Raw genomic sequence first — 16603 nt, forward strand, 5'->3', positions numbered from 1 at the left:
CCCAAGTCTTTAATCTATTTTGAGCTAGTTTTCTAGTATGGTGTAAGATAGTGGTCCAGTTCATTCTTTTGTATGTGACTGTCCAGTTTTCCCACCACCATTTTTTGAAGAGACTGTCCTTTCTCCATTGTATATTCTTGCCTCCTTTGTTGTAAATTAATTGACCATATATGCATGCATTTATTTCTGGGCTCTCTATTCTGTTTTTTTGACCTGTGTATCTGTTTTTATGCCAATATGATACTATTTTGATTACTATAGTTTGTAATATAGTTTGAAATTAGGGAGCTTGATGCCTCCAGCTTTGTTCTTTCTCAACATTCTTTGGCTATTCAGGATCTTTTGTGATTCCATACAAATTTTAGGATTGTTCTACTTCTGTGAAAGATACCACTGGAATTTTCATAGGGATTGCTTTGAATTTTAGATTGTTTTAGATAGTATGGATATTTTAACAGTATTAATTCTTCCAATCCATGAGCACGGAGAATCTTTCCAAGCATTTTCTAAAATTCATGCCACGGGGCCTGGGTACCTCAGTCGGTTAAGTGTCTGACTTCGGCTCAGATCACGACCTCGGGGTCCTGGGATTGAGCCCCTTGTTGGGCTCCTTGCTCAGCAGGGAGTCTGCTTCTCCCTCTCCCTCTGCCCCTACCCCCACTCATGGGTGCTCTCCGCTCTCTTTCAAACAAATAAAATCTTTAAAAAATAAAATTTATGCAAACGAGTGTTTTTTGAGATTTTCTTTTATTATACTTCGGTAGATTTTATCTGCTTATGCTGTCTTTATAAAAATAATTGTGAAGCTCTTTTTTTTCATTGAATTAAAACATTTTAATAGCATTGGTGCTGTGATTGATACGAATTCACTGGTGAAACCTCCTGGACCTAGTGCTTGTTTGCTTGCATTTTCTCTGTCTCTCTGTCACAATTTTCTTCCTACATAAATTGAAATTGTACCTCAGTACAAACATGGTGGAGGCAAATGTTTTCACTTTTCTTGTCAGAATACGTTATGAAACTGGAGACTTTAACTTTGTAAGAAATAATCAGAACGTTTATTTCATTAAATAATGACAAAAAATTTTGTGTTATTGAATATTTGAGTATTTAACCATAATCTACCTTTTTACAAATGTATTCGATGTTATAGATGTTCAATTTTGCATGATGGACCTGTAATTAATCTCTATTTTTTATTGTATAGAAATTTACGGCAACAATGTCTACACCAGATAAGAAAGCCTCACAGAAGATTGGTTTTCGATTACGTAACCTACTCAAGCTTCCCAAAGCACATAAATGGTGCATATACGAATGGTTCTACTCAAATATAGATAAGTATGTATCATGGCTTACATTGTGGATATCAAACAGTATAAGCTATTTTCTTTTCTGTAGGTCTGTTTTCTTTTTTTTTTTCCTAATTTCTTTTTTCTGTTCTTCATTCTACTTTGATCCATTTCTGTTCCTCATAGTTTGCTTTTCCCCTTCCTCCTTTCAGAAGTGGTTATGCGTTTTTGTGAAAACTCAAATGAAAGTATAATCTGTATTATAATTTACAAAGACCCTGGAGTGGAGATACCCTGGAACAAAGCTCCCTTATTTGTAATAAATGAGACATGTTTTTCTCTTTTATTTTTTTTAAGATTTTTATTTATTTATTTTAGAGATAGCACGAGCTGGGAGAGAGGGAGAGGGAGAAGTAGACTCCCCACTGAGCAGGGAGCCTGATGCCGGGACCCTGGGATCGTGACCTAATGCTCTAGAGTCTTCCAGTTTCTTTTTTTTTTTTTTTAAGATTTTATTTATTTATTTGACGGAGAGATAGCGAGAGCAGGAACACAAGCAGGGGGAGTGGGAGAGGGAGAAGCAGGCTTCCCGCTGAACAGGCGGTCCAACACACAGGGCTCGATCCCAGAACCCTGGGATCATGATCTGAGCTGAAGGCAGACGCCTAATTGACTGAGCTACCCAGGCGCCCCAAGTCTTCCAGTTTTCTAAAACTGATTTAATCTGAAAGAGGACTCCTTGGTGTTGGGACAAAGATACATTGTAGCTAACATTGTTCATCCTCAGTGGATATGATGACAGTGCTAGGATATACTAGGATATACTCATACATGAGATTTAACAAAAATCAGTGTCTCCTTGAATCTCTAGCACAGATAATATTTCTTGAGTCACTTATACACATTGGTTGTTTCACAGATGCCACTTTTAGTTTTAGCACTTTGAATTTGTGCCTCTTTTGTATATGTTCTGGGTAGAAGTGAAAGAGCATTTGATGATTAGTATAATGTTGAAAATTGGAAAGCATATTTTGAAATTTATGCCTCTGAAGTAACTCATTGTGTCTTAACCATTAAAATACTATTTGTTTTACAGACCACTTTTTGAAGGCGATAATGATTTCTGTGTGTGTCTGAAGGAATCCTTTCCTAATTTAAAAACAAGAAAGTTAACAAGAGTAGAATGGGGAAAAATCAGGCGACTTATGGGAAAACCACGGAGGTAAAAATAATATTTTTATTTAAAATAAAATCAGTAAGTTAATTGTATAATTACCACATTGATTCTTTTTCATCTTCACAAAGACTAGTTCTGAAAGATAACTTTTCAGAATAATTATATGTTAAATATATCCGGTTAACTAGCTTTAATGTAGGTCCTTTTTATACCTATGCGTCTTACAATTAAATGTACAGTTCCATTTTTGTTCAAATTACAGGCTTTGCATATAATTTTCTTACATTATCTATGCCCCACTATGTTCCAAAAAATATTTAAGAATGCACTAGAAAATATAGCTGATCCTTTAGCAACATGGGGGTTAGGGACACCAACCCTGCACAGTCAGAAATCTACATATAACTTTTGACAGCCCCAAAACCTATACTAGTAGTTTACTATTGACTGGCAGCCTTACTGATAACATAAACAGTCAATAACACATATTTTGTATGTCATGTGTATTGTATACTGTGTTCTTACAATAAAGTGAGCTAGAGAATAGAAAATGGTATTGAGAAAATCATAAGGAATGGAAGATGTGTTTACAGTACCATACTGCATTTGTCAAAAAAAAAACATGTATAAGTGGATGTGGGCGGTCACATCCATGTTTTTCAGGAATCAGCTATATTTAATGAAGCTCTCAGGATATCCCTAGATTGTTATTATCTTTTTAAAAGCCGTTTATTACTGCAAAAGCCTTCTTAGAAGTACGTATTTTACTTTATATAAAAACGGGATGAGGGGGTAGGCGAAATGGGTGAAGGGCATCAAAAGTTACAAACTTGCATTTATAAAGTAAGTCTTGGCATGTTGCTGATAGTGTGATGACTATAGTTAATAATACTATATATAGTTCCTGACCGTGGATCTTAAAAGTTCTCATCCCAAGAAAAAAAATGTCGTACCTATATATGGTGTCAGATGTTAACTAGACTTAGTGTGGTGGTCATTTCACAATATATACAAATATTGAATCACACTGTTGTACACCTGAAGGTTACAGAGTGTGTTCTATGTCTATTATACTTCAATAAAATAAAAACACATGCTATCTCAGAAAAACAAAACCCCAGAAAGAAAAATCAAGTGAATCTATCCAATGTGTTGTTTTCTGAAAATTACTTTTCATGTGAAATGACTTTTCCTTTTGCAGTGTTATCTTTCTAACACATTGAAAAACCTTATATTACTTTTGAGTGAAGTTTTGAAATCTGTTAGATTATTCTCATATTATGTCTCTCTGCCTTGTAAAAACATGTACAAAAATTTTTCACTTTAGATGGTGGGAAAATCCAGGAAAGTCATGGAAATATAAAGTGACTTGGGCAAGTAGAAACAGAATTTAATTTTAATGATTTCTGTAGATGGTGATGAAATGCAAGGAGAACTTTTAATTGAACTGGTAATATTTTATTTCTGTATTAAAAGAGGACATTGCTGATGTTTTTAATATTTCCCTCATTTATAAGAACACTTGCACACACGCACAAATGCACACACACACACAAAATGGAATACTACTCAGCCATAAAAAAGAGTGAAATCTTGCCATTTGCAACAATATGGATGGACCTCGAGCATATTATGCTAAGTGAAATAAATCAGACAAAGAAAGACAAATACCATATGATTCACTCATGTATGGAAACTAAAAAAAGAAAAAAAAGAGGCACCTGGGTGGCTCAGTCGGTTGAGTGTCTGCCTTTGACTCAGATGCTGGGGTCCTGGGATCGAGCCCTGCTTCTCCCTCTCCCGCTCCCCCTGCTTGTGTTCTCTCACTCTCTCTCTGTCAAATAGGTAGATAAAATCTTTAAAAGAAAAAAAGACAAAAACCCAAAAAAATTCTTAAATACAGAGAACAAACTGGTGGTTACCAGAGGGGAGGTGGGTGAAATAAGTATAGTGAATTAAGAGGTACAGATTTCTAGTTATAAAAAGAACAAGGCATGGAGATGGAAAAAAAAAGTACAGAATAGGGAATATAGTCAATGATATTATAGTAACATGTGGTGACAGGTGCTGACTACACTTATTGTGGTCAACATTGAATAGTGTATAAAATTGTCAGCTCATTATGTTGTGCACCTGAAACTCATATAACACTGTATGTCATTTTCATGTGAATGAAAAAAATGCAAAAAAATAAATCCAATTAATAAATTGCTAAATGATTTCAATAGATGCTTCACCAAAGATATAAGGATGTCAAAGAAATACTAGAGAAGATATTCAACATATTAGTCAATAGAAAAATGCAAATGAACCCATAGTGTCTAGCATTTACAAGATTAAGCATACCAAGTGTTGGTGAGGCCATGGGGAAACTTGGAATCCTATGTGCTGCTGAGGGGAATTATAAAATGGTGTAACCGCTTTGGAAAACTGATGATTTCTCTCTCTCTTTTTTTTTAAGATTTTATTTATTTGAGAGGGAGAGAATGAGAGATAGCACGAGAGGGAAGAGGGTCAGAGGGAGAAGCAAACTCCCCGCTGAACAGGGAGCCCGATGCGGGACTCGATCCCGGGACTCCAGGATCATGACCTGAGCCGAAGGCAGTCGCTTAACCAACTGAGCCACCCAGGCGCCCCTCTCTTTTTTTTAAGAGAATTTTAGGTTTACAGCAAAATTGAGAGGAAGATAGATTTCCCAGATACTCCCTCCCCCCACAGATACACATGGTTCCCCTTAACAATATCTTGTTAAGACAGTGATACATTGTGGTGAGTCTATATCAACACATCATAATCCCCCAAGTCCATAGTTTACATTAGGGTTTACTCTGTGGGTTTTGAAAAATGTGTAATGACATATATCTATCATGATAATGTCATACACAGTATTTTTACTGCTCTAGTAATCTTTTGCACTCCACTTATTCCTTCCTCTCCCCATGGCCCCAATTCGTGGCAACTGCTGATCTTTTTACCGTCTCCAGAGTTTTGCATTTTCCAGAATGTCATATGTTGGAATCATACCATATGTAGCCTTTTCAGATTGGCTTCTTTCACTTAGTAGTATGCATTTCAGGTTCCCCTGTATCTTTTCATGGTTCGATAGTTCATCCTTTTTAGTGCTGAATAATATTCCATTGTCTGAATATACTACTATTTTTTTTATCCTTTCACTTACTAAGAGACATCTTGGTTGCTTCCAAGTTTTGGCAATTATGAGTAAAACATCTGTAACATGTAAACATCCATGTTAAGGTTTTGGTGTGGACATAGGTTTTCACCTCATTTGGGTAGATACCAAGGAGTGTGTTGCTGGATTGTGTGATAAGACTTGTTTAGTTTCATAAGAAACCACCAAACTATCTTCCAAAGTGTCCATGTCATTTTACATTCCCATCAGAATGAACGAGAGTTTCTGTTGTTCCGCATCTTGCCAGCATTTGGTGTTGTCTGTGTTCTAGATTTTGGTCATTCTAATAGATGTTAGTAGTGTCTCGCTTAATTTGCATTTCCCTGATGACATATGATGTGGAGCATCAAAGTGGCTTATTTGTCATCTGTATATCTTCTTTGGTAATATTTGGCTTCTTTGGTTTCTTAAAAGGTTAAACATACACTGATCATATGACCCAGCCATGCTATTGCTAGGTATTTAGTTAAGAGAAATTAAAGCATAGGTTATACAAAAACATTTCTCTACAGAAATGTTCATATCAACTTTGTTGTAATAACCCCAAACTGGAAACAATGCAAACGTCCACCAATAGGTGAATGGATAAACAAATTACAACACATTCAAAGAAAAAGATACTGTTCTCCAGTAAAAAGAATGATCCATTGAGGGACGCCTGGTGGCTCAGTCGGTTAAGCATCTGCCTTCAGCTCAGGTCATGATCCCAGGGTCCTGGGGTTGAGTCCCGCGTTGGGCTCCCTGCTCAGTGGGGAGTCTGCTTCCCCCTCTCCTCCCCGCTTGTGCTCTCTCTCGCTATCTCACTATCTCATTCTTAAATACATTATTCAAGAGAAAGAGGAAAAGAGGGAACGGTGAGATGGATGGTCTGATTTCAAGGTTTTTTTTTTAATGTTTATTTGAGAGAGAAAACATGAGCAGGGTAGGAGCAGAGGGAGAGAGAGAAGCAGAGCAGGGAGCCCCACTGAGCAGGGAGCCAGACGTGGGCCTCCATCCTCTGTCACTATCTCTGTCTCTCTCTCTCAAATAAATAAATAAAATCTTAAAAAAAAAAAAAGAACCATTGATACATGTAACAACATGGATTAATCTTGGAATAATTATGCTGAGTGAAAGAAGCCTGACAGAAGAATTCATACTAGATGATCTCTTTTATATAAAATTTTAGAAGATAGAAACTATAATGACAGAAAGCAACTTAGTGATTGCTTGAGAAGTGGGGGTATGGAAGTGGGAGGGATGCAAAGGAGGGATAATCAAGTGCCACAAGGAAACTTTGGGTAGTGATTGATGTCTTCAGATGTTCATTATCTTGTCTGTGATGGTGGTTTTGTGGATATGTATTTTGTGGCACAAAAGCTATGTTTAAGTTACTTTGGTTCATTCCAGTATTTGAAAATAGAAGATAGGCCCTGAAGATAAGAGTAAATTCAGTATTTATGCTTTAAGGCAGGAAGTATGATTAAACATTTACACAGTGTTAAGACTCATCTTTAGTTCTATATTGGCGTGCTCACTGGCTCACAGGGAAAATACCATGTTCTTCTAAATAGAATATTATAATTGAACTTTGTCCCAGGAGGAGACCTGGCATCCAGATGCAGTGTTGTCAAAGGATGGTGAACAAATCCTCCTGCTTTGTAGGAAAGGATAATGTAGACTTGCTTATAACCCTTTAAGTCTTGCAAAGTCCTATTTTTAAAAAGATATAATTTACTTTGAAGAGAAACAATTATTATTTCTAAGAACTCATTCTTAAATACATTATTTGAGAGAAAGGAAAAGAGGGAATGGTGAGATAGATGGTCTAATTTCAAGGGTTTTTTTTTTTTAATTTATTTTTTTAAAATGTTTTATTTATTTGAGAGAGAGAGCATGAGCAGGGGGAGGAGCAGAGGGAAAGAGAGAAGCAGACTCCCCACTGAGCGGGGAGCCAGACGTGGGGCTCAATCCCGGGACTCCAGGATCATGACCTGAGCCAAAGGCAGACGCTCAATCGACTGAGCCACCCAGGCGCCCCTGTTTGTTTTGATTTTAAAGATTTATTCACTTGAGAGAGAGTGTGTGAGTGAGCGTGGGATAGGGCAGAGGGAGAGGGAGAGAGAAACTTTAGCAGACTCCTCGCTAAGCTTAAGCGCGACTTGGGCCTTGATCTCACGACCTTGAGATCATGACCTGAGCCGAAACTAAAAGTCAGATGCTCAACCGACTGTGCTACCTAGGGGCCCCGTGATTTCAAGTTTTTGTATAGGACAGTTATCAGTTTATATGATTTTTATAATTTATTCTAGATGTTCTTCTGCATTTTTTGAGGAAGAGAGATCAGCATTAAAACAGAAACGACAGAAAATAAGGCTCTTACAACAAAGGAAAGTTGCAGATGTTTCCCAGTTCAAAGATCTCCCAGATGAAATTCCTTTGCCTCTGGTTATTGGAACCAAAGTTACAGGTAAGTGAACATAAGCTCATTACCATTTTGCTTATAATTTTTCACCAAGATAACTACTAGGTAACCAGTAGACAAATGGCTTTTAAATTTTAAAAGCTTAAACTCTAGTTCTACAGCAATGTCCTACAGAAGTTATTATTTCTTCTTCTGTAGCATCTGGTTTTTAAACTACTTGGGAAAAAGTGTAGTAGTTCAAAGCAATGTCTACTACAACATAAACTAAAGCAAACTGCCACAAAGATGAAATTTAAAATTCACTGGATTAAGCATAGCTAGACATTGTTTAAATTTCTAAAATTTTAAATTGTTCTATCTTTTGCTTTCACATCATTTATTTTCCTTCCTAACGAATCTTAAATGGTTAAGTTAAACAAGTACCATTGTTTTTGTGCTCTTTGGGTTTAGGGATAGTCCATTTCTAATGACTGAAATAGTAGGTAGTTTGCTCAGAATTTTATTTTAAGGGTGTAAATTCTGTCAACTTGCAGATGTGAGTCTGTGTGTTCTGTTCAATTATGACATGGAAGGAAAGTACCACCAAAACCTCAAGTTTAAGTTAGTCCTTAATAATTTGGTAAACTAAAATTACAGTTTATATAACAGGAAATAACAAGGTGTTAAGTGAGTAGGTAGATTAGTAACTGTACTGAAAGGGATTAAAAAATGGTTGGATTAAAAAAAATGGTTGGATTTATCAAAGAATATTTTCTGGAGGAAAGGTAACCTTGAGTTACACATTAGTATCACTTTTTCTGGGGGCGCCTGGGTGGCTCAGTCGTTAAGCGTCTGCCTTCGGCTCAGGTCATGATCCCAGGGTCCTGGGATCGAGCCCCGCGTCGGGCTCCCTGCTCTGCGGGAAGCCTGCTTCTCCCTCTCCCACTCCCCCTGCTTGTGTTCCCTCTCTCGCTGTGTCTCTCTCTGTCAAATAAATAAAATCTTAAAAAAAAAATCACTTTTTCTGGTTATAAAAGTGGTACATGTTTCCATTATATTATAAAAAATGGGTAATTAAACGGAAAGGTAGATTAGAGGAGACTGTATCGTGCATATAAAATGCAGGTAGAATAGAGAAGAATTGATTTGGTTATAACTTACCATGATAACTTAACCATGTATAGAAGTTATAGATGATCTCTCTCTCAACAAAATTAGTCTGCAGGTGAGATTGGAGATGAAGTGAGGGGGAGATTGTAGTCTTGAAAAAATACATTAGTTCTAAAACACCATATAAATAAGTGCAGATGTAAAGTCTGCAGTACAACTACAAATCAGAGAAGTGTTGGAATGCATAAAGTGACATAAAAGTTAATTGTTTCAGAATTTTAAGGACTCGCAGTTTTATGGAGGGTCTATAAGTAGGTTGTTCTCGGTACAATGGAGAATAGGTTGGGCAGGATGTATCAGGATATGAGAAAACGGGGCGCCTGGGGGGCTCAGTCGGTTAAGCATCTGCCTTCGGCTCAGGTCATGATCCTGGAGTCCCGGGATCGAGCCCTGCGTCTGGCTCCCCACTCGGTGGAGAGCCTGCTTCTTCCTCTGCCCCTTACCCGGCTTGCTCTCTCTCTCTCTCTCTCTCTCTCTCTCTCTCTCTCTCTCAAATAAATAAAATCTTTAAAAAAAAATATGAGAAAAGTTTGGGGCGCCTGGGCAGCTCAGTCAGTTAAGCGTCTGCCTTTGGCTCAGGTCATGCTCTCAGGGTCCTGGGATAGAGCCCCACATTGGGCTCCCTGCTCAGTGGGGAGCCTGCTTCTCCCTCTCCCTCTGCCCCTCCCCCTGCTTATGCACACACACATTCTCTCAAATAAATAAATAAAATCTTTAAAAAAAATGATTTTTACATTTTAATTTTTATTTTAAAGATTTTATTTATTTATTTAGAGAGAGAGCACGAGCAGGGAGGAGAGGGAGAAGCAGGTTCCCTGCGAGCAGGGAGCCCAACTCAGGCCTCGATCCCAGGATCCCGAGATCATGACCTGAGCCGAAGGCAGACGCTTAACCGACTGAGCCACCCAGGTGCCCTGAGTTTTACATTTTTAAATGGCTGAAAAAAATCCCAGTAATAATATTCTGTGACACATGAAAATTATATGAAATTCAAAGACTTCATTAAGGAGGAAAGATGGTTCATAACTGAAACAGACTAATAAGAGGAAGCAGGGCAGGGCCAAAAAAAATCTGCCAGTAATTTTTTGTTTATCAGAAAAAGTTCAGCATACTGTCCAGCATGCAATACAAAATTACTAAGCCTATGAAGAAACATGAACACCGGTTCTGTAGTCAAAAGAAAAAGTCATCAGTAGAATTAGCTGAGATGGCTTAGATAGTGGAATTAGCAGTGGCTTCAAAATGTTTGTTATAAACTTAATATAAATGTCATCATAATGAGTGGGGAAATCTCAGATAAAGAGGAATTAGGTCTAACAAATTTAGAAGTAAAAAGTACAGTATCTGAAAAGAAAAAAAAATTTTTTTTTGTAGAGATTTTATTTATTTATTTGACAGAGAGTGAGAGAACAGGAGAGAGTGAGCATGAGCAGCAGAGGGAGAGGGAGAAGCAGGCTCTCTGCTGAGCAAGGAGCCCAGTGCGGGACTCAATCCCAGGACCCTGGGATTATGAACTGAGCTGAAGGCAGACGCTTAACTGACTGAGCCACCCAGGCACCCCAATAATGAACTTTTTATAGAAAATGGCAAATATGTGTAAAATAGAACAATCATGTTGCAAGCTTCTTGAATTTGTTATGAGAGCATACGATGTTGACTATGAGTAGACTGTAGTAAGTAAAGCTTGGGTATTCTGATCTGTAGAGTATTGAGGTTCAAAACCTTCCGGGTGCATCAGAATTACCTGGAGGGCTGGATGAAACAGATTGCCAGACTCCCTTCCACCCTCCGAGTTTCTGATTCAGAAGGTCAGGGGTAGGGCCTAAGAATTTGCATTTTAACAAGATTCCCAGTGATGTTAGGGCGCCTGGGTGGCTCAGTCATTAAGCCTCTACCTTCGTTAAGTGGTTAAGCGCCTGCCTTTGGCTCAGGTTATGATCCCAGGGTCCCTGCTCTGCGAGAAGCCTGCTTCTGCCCCGCCCCCACTCCCCCTGCTTGTGTTCCTGCTGTCACTGTCTCTCTCTTTGTCAAATAAATAAATAAAATCTTAAAAAAAAATAAAAAAGGGGCGCCTGGGTGGCTCAGTCGTTAAGCGTCTGCCTTCGGCTCAGGTCATGATCCCAGGATCCTGGGATCAAGCCCCGCATCGGGCTCCCTGCTAGGCAGGAAGCCTGCTTCCCCTCTCACACTCCCCTTGCTTGTGTTCCCTCTCTCGCTGTCTCTCTGTCAAGTAAATAATTAAAATCTTTAAATAAATAAATAAGATTCCAAGTGATGCTGCTAGGGTGGGGCTATACTTTGAGAACTAGTAGAAGGGCCTACTTTTTTTTTTTTTTTGAGAGAGAGAGTGGGCGGGGGGGGCAGAGGGAGAGGGAGAAACAGACTCTTTGCTGAGGGCAGAGCCTGAGGCAGGGCTGGATCTCACAACCCTGAGATGATGACCTGAGCCAAAATCAAGAGTGGGACGCCTAACCGACTGAGCCCACAGGCACACCAGGACCTACTTTTTAAAAAATGCTGAGAGGCGCATACCTAAAAAGTCAACAGAGAAGTTAATTTTGAAATTCTAGCAAATAATTAAATGAAAAGATGATGGGAAATAAAGGACAGGGGAACAGAAACCATGGGATAAATAGAAAATAAACAGCAAGATGGTAGACTCAAGTCTGGTCCTATTTTCATTATATTAAATGTCAATGAACTAAGCACAATACTGAAAAAGTAGAGATTATCAGACTGGATTTAAAAAAAAAGAAATGCCTGGGACACCTGAGTGGCTCAGTCTATTAAGCATCTGCCTTTGGCACAGGTCATGATCCCGGGGTCCTGGGATCCAGTCCTGCATCAGGCTCTCTGTTCAGCGGGAAGTCTGCTTCTCCCTCTCCCTGCCGCTCCCCCACCTTATGCTCTCTCTCTCTTTCTCTCTCTCTCTCTGTTAAGTAAATAAATAAATAAAATCTTTTTTAAAAAATGCCTAACAGTATGCTATCTTTAAGAATTATACTTAAAATAGGGCGCCTGGATGGCTCAGTCGTTAAGCGTCTGCCTTCTGCTCAGGTCATGATTCCAGGGTCCTGGGATCAAGTCCCACATCGGCCTCCCTGCTCGGCGGGAAGCCTGCTTCTCCCTCTCCCACTCCCCCTGCTTGTGTTCCTTCTCTCTCTGTGTCTCTCTCTGTCAAATAAATAAATCTTTAAAAAAAAAAAAAGAATTATACTTAAAATATAAAATCACCGGTAGATTAAAAGCGAAAGGGTGAAAAAGATATGCCATGCAGCTATTGACCATAGAGAGTTGAAGTGGCTGTATTAACATTAGACAAAATAGATTTCAAGACAAGGAGTATTACCAGAGAGAGAGAGGAATATTTGATAATGATAAAAAGATCAATTCAGCAGAAGAATGCAATAATCCTAATATACAGTCCTTAGTAAGTCCTTCATAACAGAACTTTAAAATACTTAAAGCAAAAACTGAGACAACTAAAGGAAGTCATATACAAATCAACAGTCATAGATTTTAATACCTCTCTACCAGTAACTGAGAAGAGGAAAAAAAAATCAGTACAAATATAGAGAATCTGAAAAACACTGTCAATTTTGATGATCCAATTGATATATTTTTTAAAGATTTTATTTATTTGAGGGGGGGGACAGAGGGACCCTGAGATTATGACCCGAGCTGAAGTCAGAAGCTTAACCAACTGAGCCATCCAGGTGCCCAGATCCAACTGGTATTTTTGAATGCTAAGCCCCAAAACTATAGAATACATATTCCTTGCACATGCACATGATTTGTTTGTCGAAATAGACTATCTGATGGCAATGTCAATAAATTTTAAGAGATTGAAATCATACATAGAATGTCTCTGAACACAACAGAATTTAATTAGAAAGCGAAACAATAAGATCCTGAAGACACTCAAATATTTAGGAATTAAATGTTCTACTTGTAAGTAACTCCTAAGTAAAAAGAGAAAGTTCAAGGGAAAATAGCAAATACTTCTAATATAAAAATAATAAAAATATAACATATAAAAATTTGTGGGGTACAGCTAAAGCAGTAGTTACAGGAAAATTTACAGTTTTAAATGCTTATATCAGAAAAAAGTGCTTATATATTTCAAAAAACTGTTTAAATTTGCATTTTAAGAAACCAGAGAATAAACCCACAGCAAACATCATACTCAATAGGGAGACGTTGAGAGCTTTCCCTCGAAGATGAGAAGTAAGACAAGGGTAGGCACTCTCACCAGCATAGTACTGGAAGTCCTAGCCAGAGCAGTTGGGAAAAAAAAGAAGTAAAGGCATCCAAATCAGAAAGGAGGAATTAAAATTGTCTCTGTTTACAAATGAAATGATCCTATATAGAGAAAACCCTAAAGACTCCACCTAAAAACTATTGGAACTAATAAATTCAGTAAAGCTGCAAGGATGTAAAATTAATATACAAAAATTGTTGCATTTCTATATGCTAATGTTCAAAATACTTGAAAAAGAAAATAAGAAAACAATCCCATTTATGATGGCATCAAAAACACTAAAATACTTAGGAATAAATTTAACCAAAGAAATGAAAAATCTATACACTGACAACTATAAGACATTGATGAAACAAACTGAAGACACAAATAAATGGAAAGATATATCATGCTCATGGATTGGAATACTCAATATTGTTAAACTGTCCATACTTCCCAAAACCATCTGTAGACTCAGTGCAGTCCCTATGAAAATTCCAGTGGCGGGTGCCTGGGTGGCTCAGTCAGTTAAGCGTCTGCCTTCAGCGCAGGCCATGATCCTGGGGTCCTGGGATCAAGTCCTGAGTTGGGCTCCCTGCTCAGCGGGAAGTCTGCTTCTCCTTCTGCCTCTGTCGCTCCCCCTGCTTGTGCTCTCTCTCTCTTTCTCTGTCAAATAAATAAATAAATAAAATCTAAAAAAAAACCAGTTCTGCCAAGATTGATTTGTTGAGTCCAAATCACAGCAGACATTTTCTTTTTTTTAATAGAAATTGATACGCTTATTCTAATATTTATGTGGAAATGGGAAGGGTAGCCTAACCCAGAAGTGGATCCACACATATGTGCAGTTGACTTTCTAAAGGCATCAGAGCATTTCAGTGGAAAGGAAGGGCATTCCAACAATGCTGGAGCGATTAGATATCCATAAGAACCTTGATGCTTCCTCACACCTCACAAGAAAACTAAGATGGACCAAAGGGCTAAACATAAAAGCTAAAATTATAAAGCTTCTATAAGTAAATATAGGAAAATAGCCTTGTGATTTGTAAGTAGGCAGATATTTCTTGGACCTGACAAAATAACAAAAGAAGATGATTTTTAGGTTTACCTTAAAAACTTTTGCTCATTAAAAGTGACCATTAAAGGGGCGCCTGGGTGGCTCAGTTGGTTAAGCGACTGCCTTCGGCTGGGGTCATGATCCTGGAGTCCCAGAATCGAGTCCCGCATCGGGCTCCCTGCTCAGCGGGGAGTCTGCTTCTCCCTCTGACCTTCCCCCTCTCATGTGCGCTCTCTCTCTCTCTCTCTCATTCTCTTTCAAATAAATAAATTTTTTAAAAAATCTAAAAAAAAAAAGTGACCATTAAGGAAATAAATAGGCCACATATTGGGAATAAATATTTCCAAAATGTATATCTGAAAAAAGACCTGTATCTAGAAAATGTAAAGAACTCTGTAAGTTAGTAATAAAAAGATAGTCTGGTTCAAATAACTAGATAAAACACTTGGGTAGACACTTCCCAAAGGAAGATATATGAATGGCGAATAAGCACATGAGAAAGTACTCAGCGTCATCAGGAAAATGCAAATTAAAAGCACAGTGAAGTAGCACTGCACACACCCCAGAACAGCTAACCCTGAAACAACTCATAACACCAAGTGTTGTCGAGGATGTGGAGCTACCATAATTCCTGGACTCTTTTGGTGGCGTTGTGAAATGGTCTACTACTTTGGAGAAAAGTGTGCCGGTGTTTTACAAAACTAAACTGATGCCTGTCCTATGATCCAGCTCTTCTCCTCCAAAGTATTTCCTTAAGAGAAGTGAAAACAGCTGTCCCGGAAGGATAGCTATGTACTAGAATGTTCATAATTTTAAAGCCAAAACCTGGAATCAACAACAGGAAAATGGATAGACATAATATTTTCTTATGATGGAATACAAATTAGCAATTAAGAGAAACTACTGACATATAGATTAGCTTCAGACAATATGCTGAGCAAAAGCTGAAAGATATAGAATGCATATTGTTAGGTTTTCATTTCTATGAAGTTGTAGAACGAGCAAAATTAATTCATGGCAGAAAAATATCAGAAAAGTGGTTCTGCTGAAGAGGGGATTGATTGGGAAGGGGGAGCTTTCTGGAATGATAGGAATATTTTGTGACTTGATAAAGATTTGTTTTACATGGATATTTGCCATAATTTATAGAATTATACACTTACATTTAGATTTCACTATATGTAAATTTTACCTAAAAAAAAGTGCTGTAAACAAAATTCCACATTCCTTACTGTGAAAAATTTTTTAGTAAACAAGTACTAGTAGACCAATTCTTCCCCCGAAACACTGACAAAATGAATTTTATTTTATTTTATTATTCTTAAAGATTTTATTTATTTGTTTGACAGAGAGCGAGAGAGGGAACACAAGCAAGGGGAGCGGGAGAGGGAGAAGCAGGCTTCCCACGGAGCAGGGAGCCTGACGCGGGGCTCAATCCTGGGACCCTGAGATCATGACCTGAGCCGAAGGCAGACGCTTAACCATCTGAGCCACCCAGGCACCCCGAGACAAAGAAGTTTAAACCAAAATATTTTTTAAAGTTTTTGAACGAGTTAAGTAGAACTGAATAGAAGTTATCCATTGCTTGAACAGATAGATACTCCTGTAATAATAGGGGAACCTGACTTGCACTTCAGATGTAGGTCTGTGGAAGAGGGGCATAAATTTCATCTGCAGGGCACCTGGGTGGCTCAGTTGGTTAAGCATCTGCTTTAGGCTCAGGTCATGATCTCAGGGTCCTGGGATCGAGCCCCGCATTGGGCTCCCTGCTCAGTGGGGAGTCTGCTTCTCCCTTTCCTCCCTGCTCGTGCTGTCTCTTGCTATCTCTGTCTCTCTCAGATAAATAAATAAAGTCTTAAAAAAAATAAATATTATCTTCAGATAAAAATTAAAAATGTGGCAATATCTTTTTTCTTGATTTATGAAAGTAATACATACTCAAAAAAAAAAAAAATCCCCAGAAGTGATACCCTCTTCCCCCAGTTTTATATTTCTCTAAAGTTTGGTGTATTTAGTCCTACAATATATGCCAAAATATAAGCTTGTCCTCCCTCCCAATTTTCCCTTGAGAAAAATATAGTTGCTTTATATTCA

At 38.1% G+C, this 16603-nt stretch overlaps 1 protein-coding gene across 3 annotated transcripts in view; it reads left to right on the top strand.

Annotated features, from left to right (window-relative positions):
* Positions 1-16603, top strand: part of LIN9 (lin-9 DREAM MuvB core complex component) — a 63067-nt gene that overhangs the window by 19301 nt on the left and 27163 nt on the right. For all 3 annotated transcript variants that reach the window (XM_028111458.1, XM_028111459.1, XM_028111460.1), the window contains 3 exons: positions 1208-1341; positions 2389-2514; positions 7951-8108. In XM_028111458.1, the coding sequence (XP_027967259.1) occupies positions 1208-1341; positions 2389-2514; positions 7951-8108 (418 nt within the window). The remainder of the gene's footprint in view (positions 1-1207; positions 1342-2388; positions 2515-7950; positions 8109-16603) is intronic.

This window comes from Eumetopias jubatus, unplaced genomic scaffold, assembly GCF_037043125.1.
Source record: "Eumetopias jubatus isolate StellerSeaLion01/CBP00866 unplaced genomic scaffold, mEumJub1_p1.0 scaffold_12, whole genome shotgun sequence".
In the NCBI taxonomy this organism is placed as follows: Eukaryota; Metazoa; Chordata; class Mammalia; order Carnivora; family Otariidae; genus Eumetopias; species Eumetopias jubatus.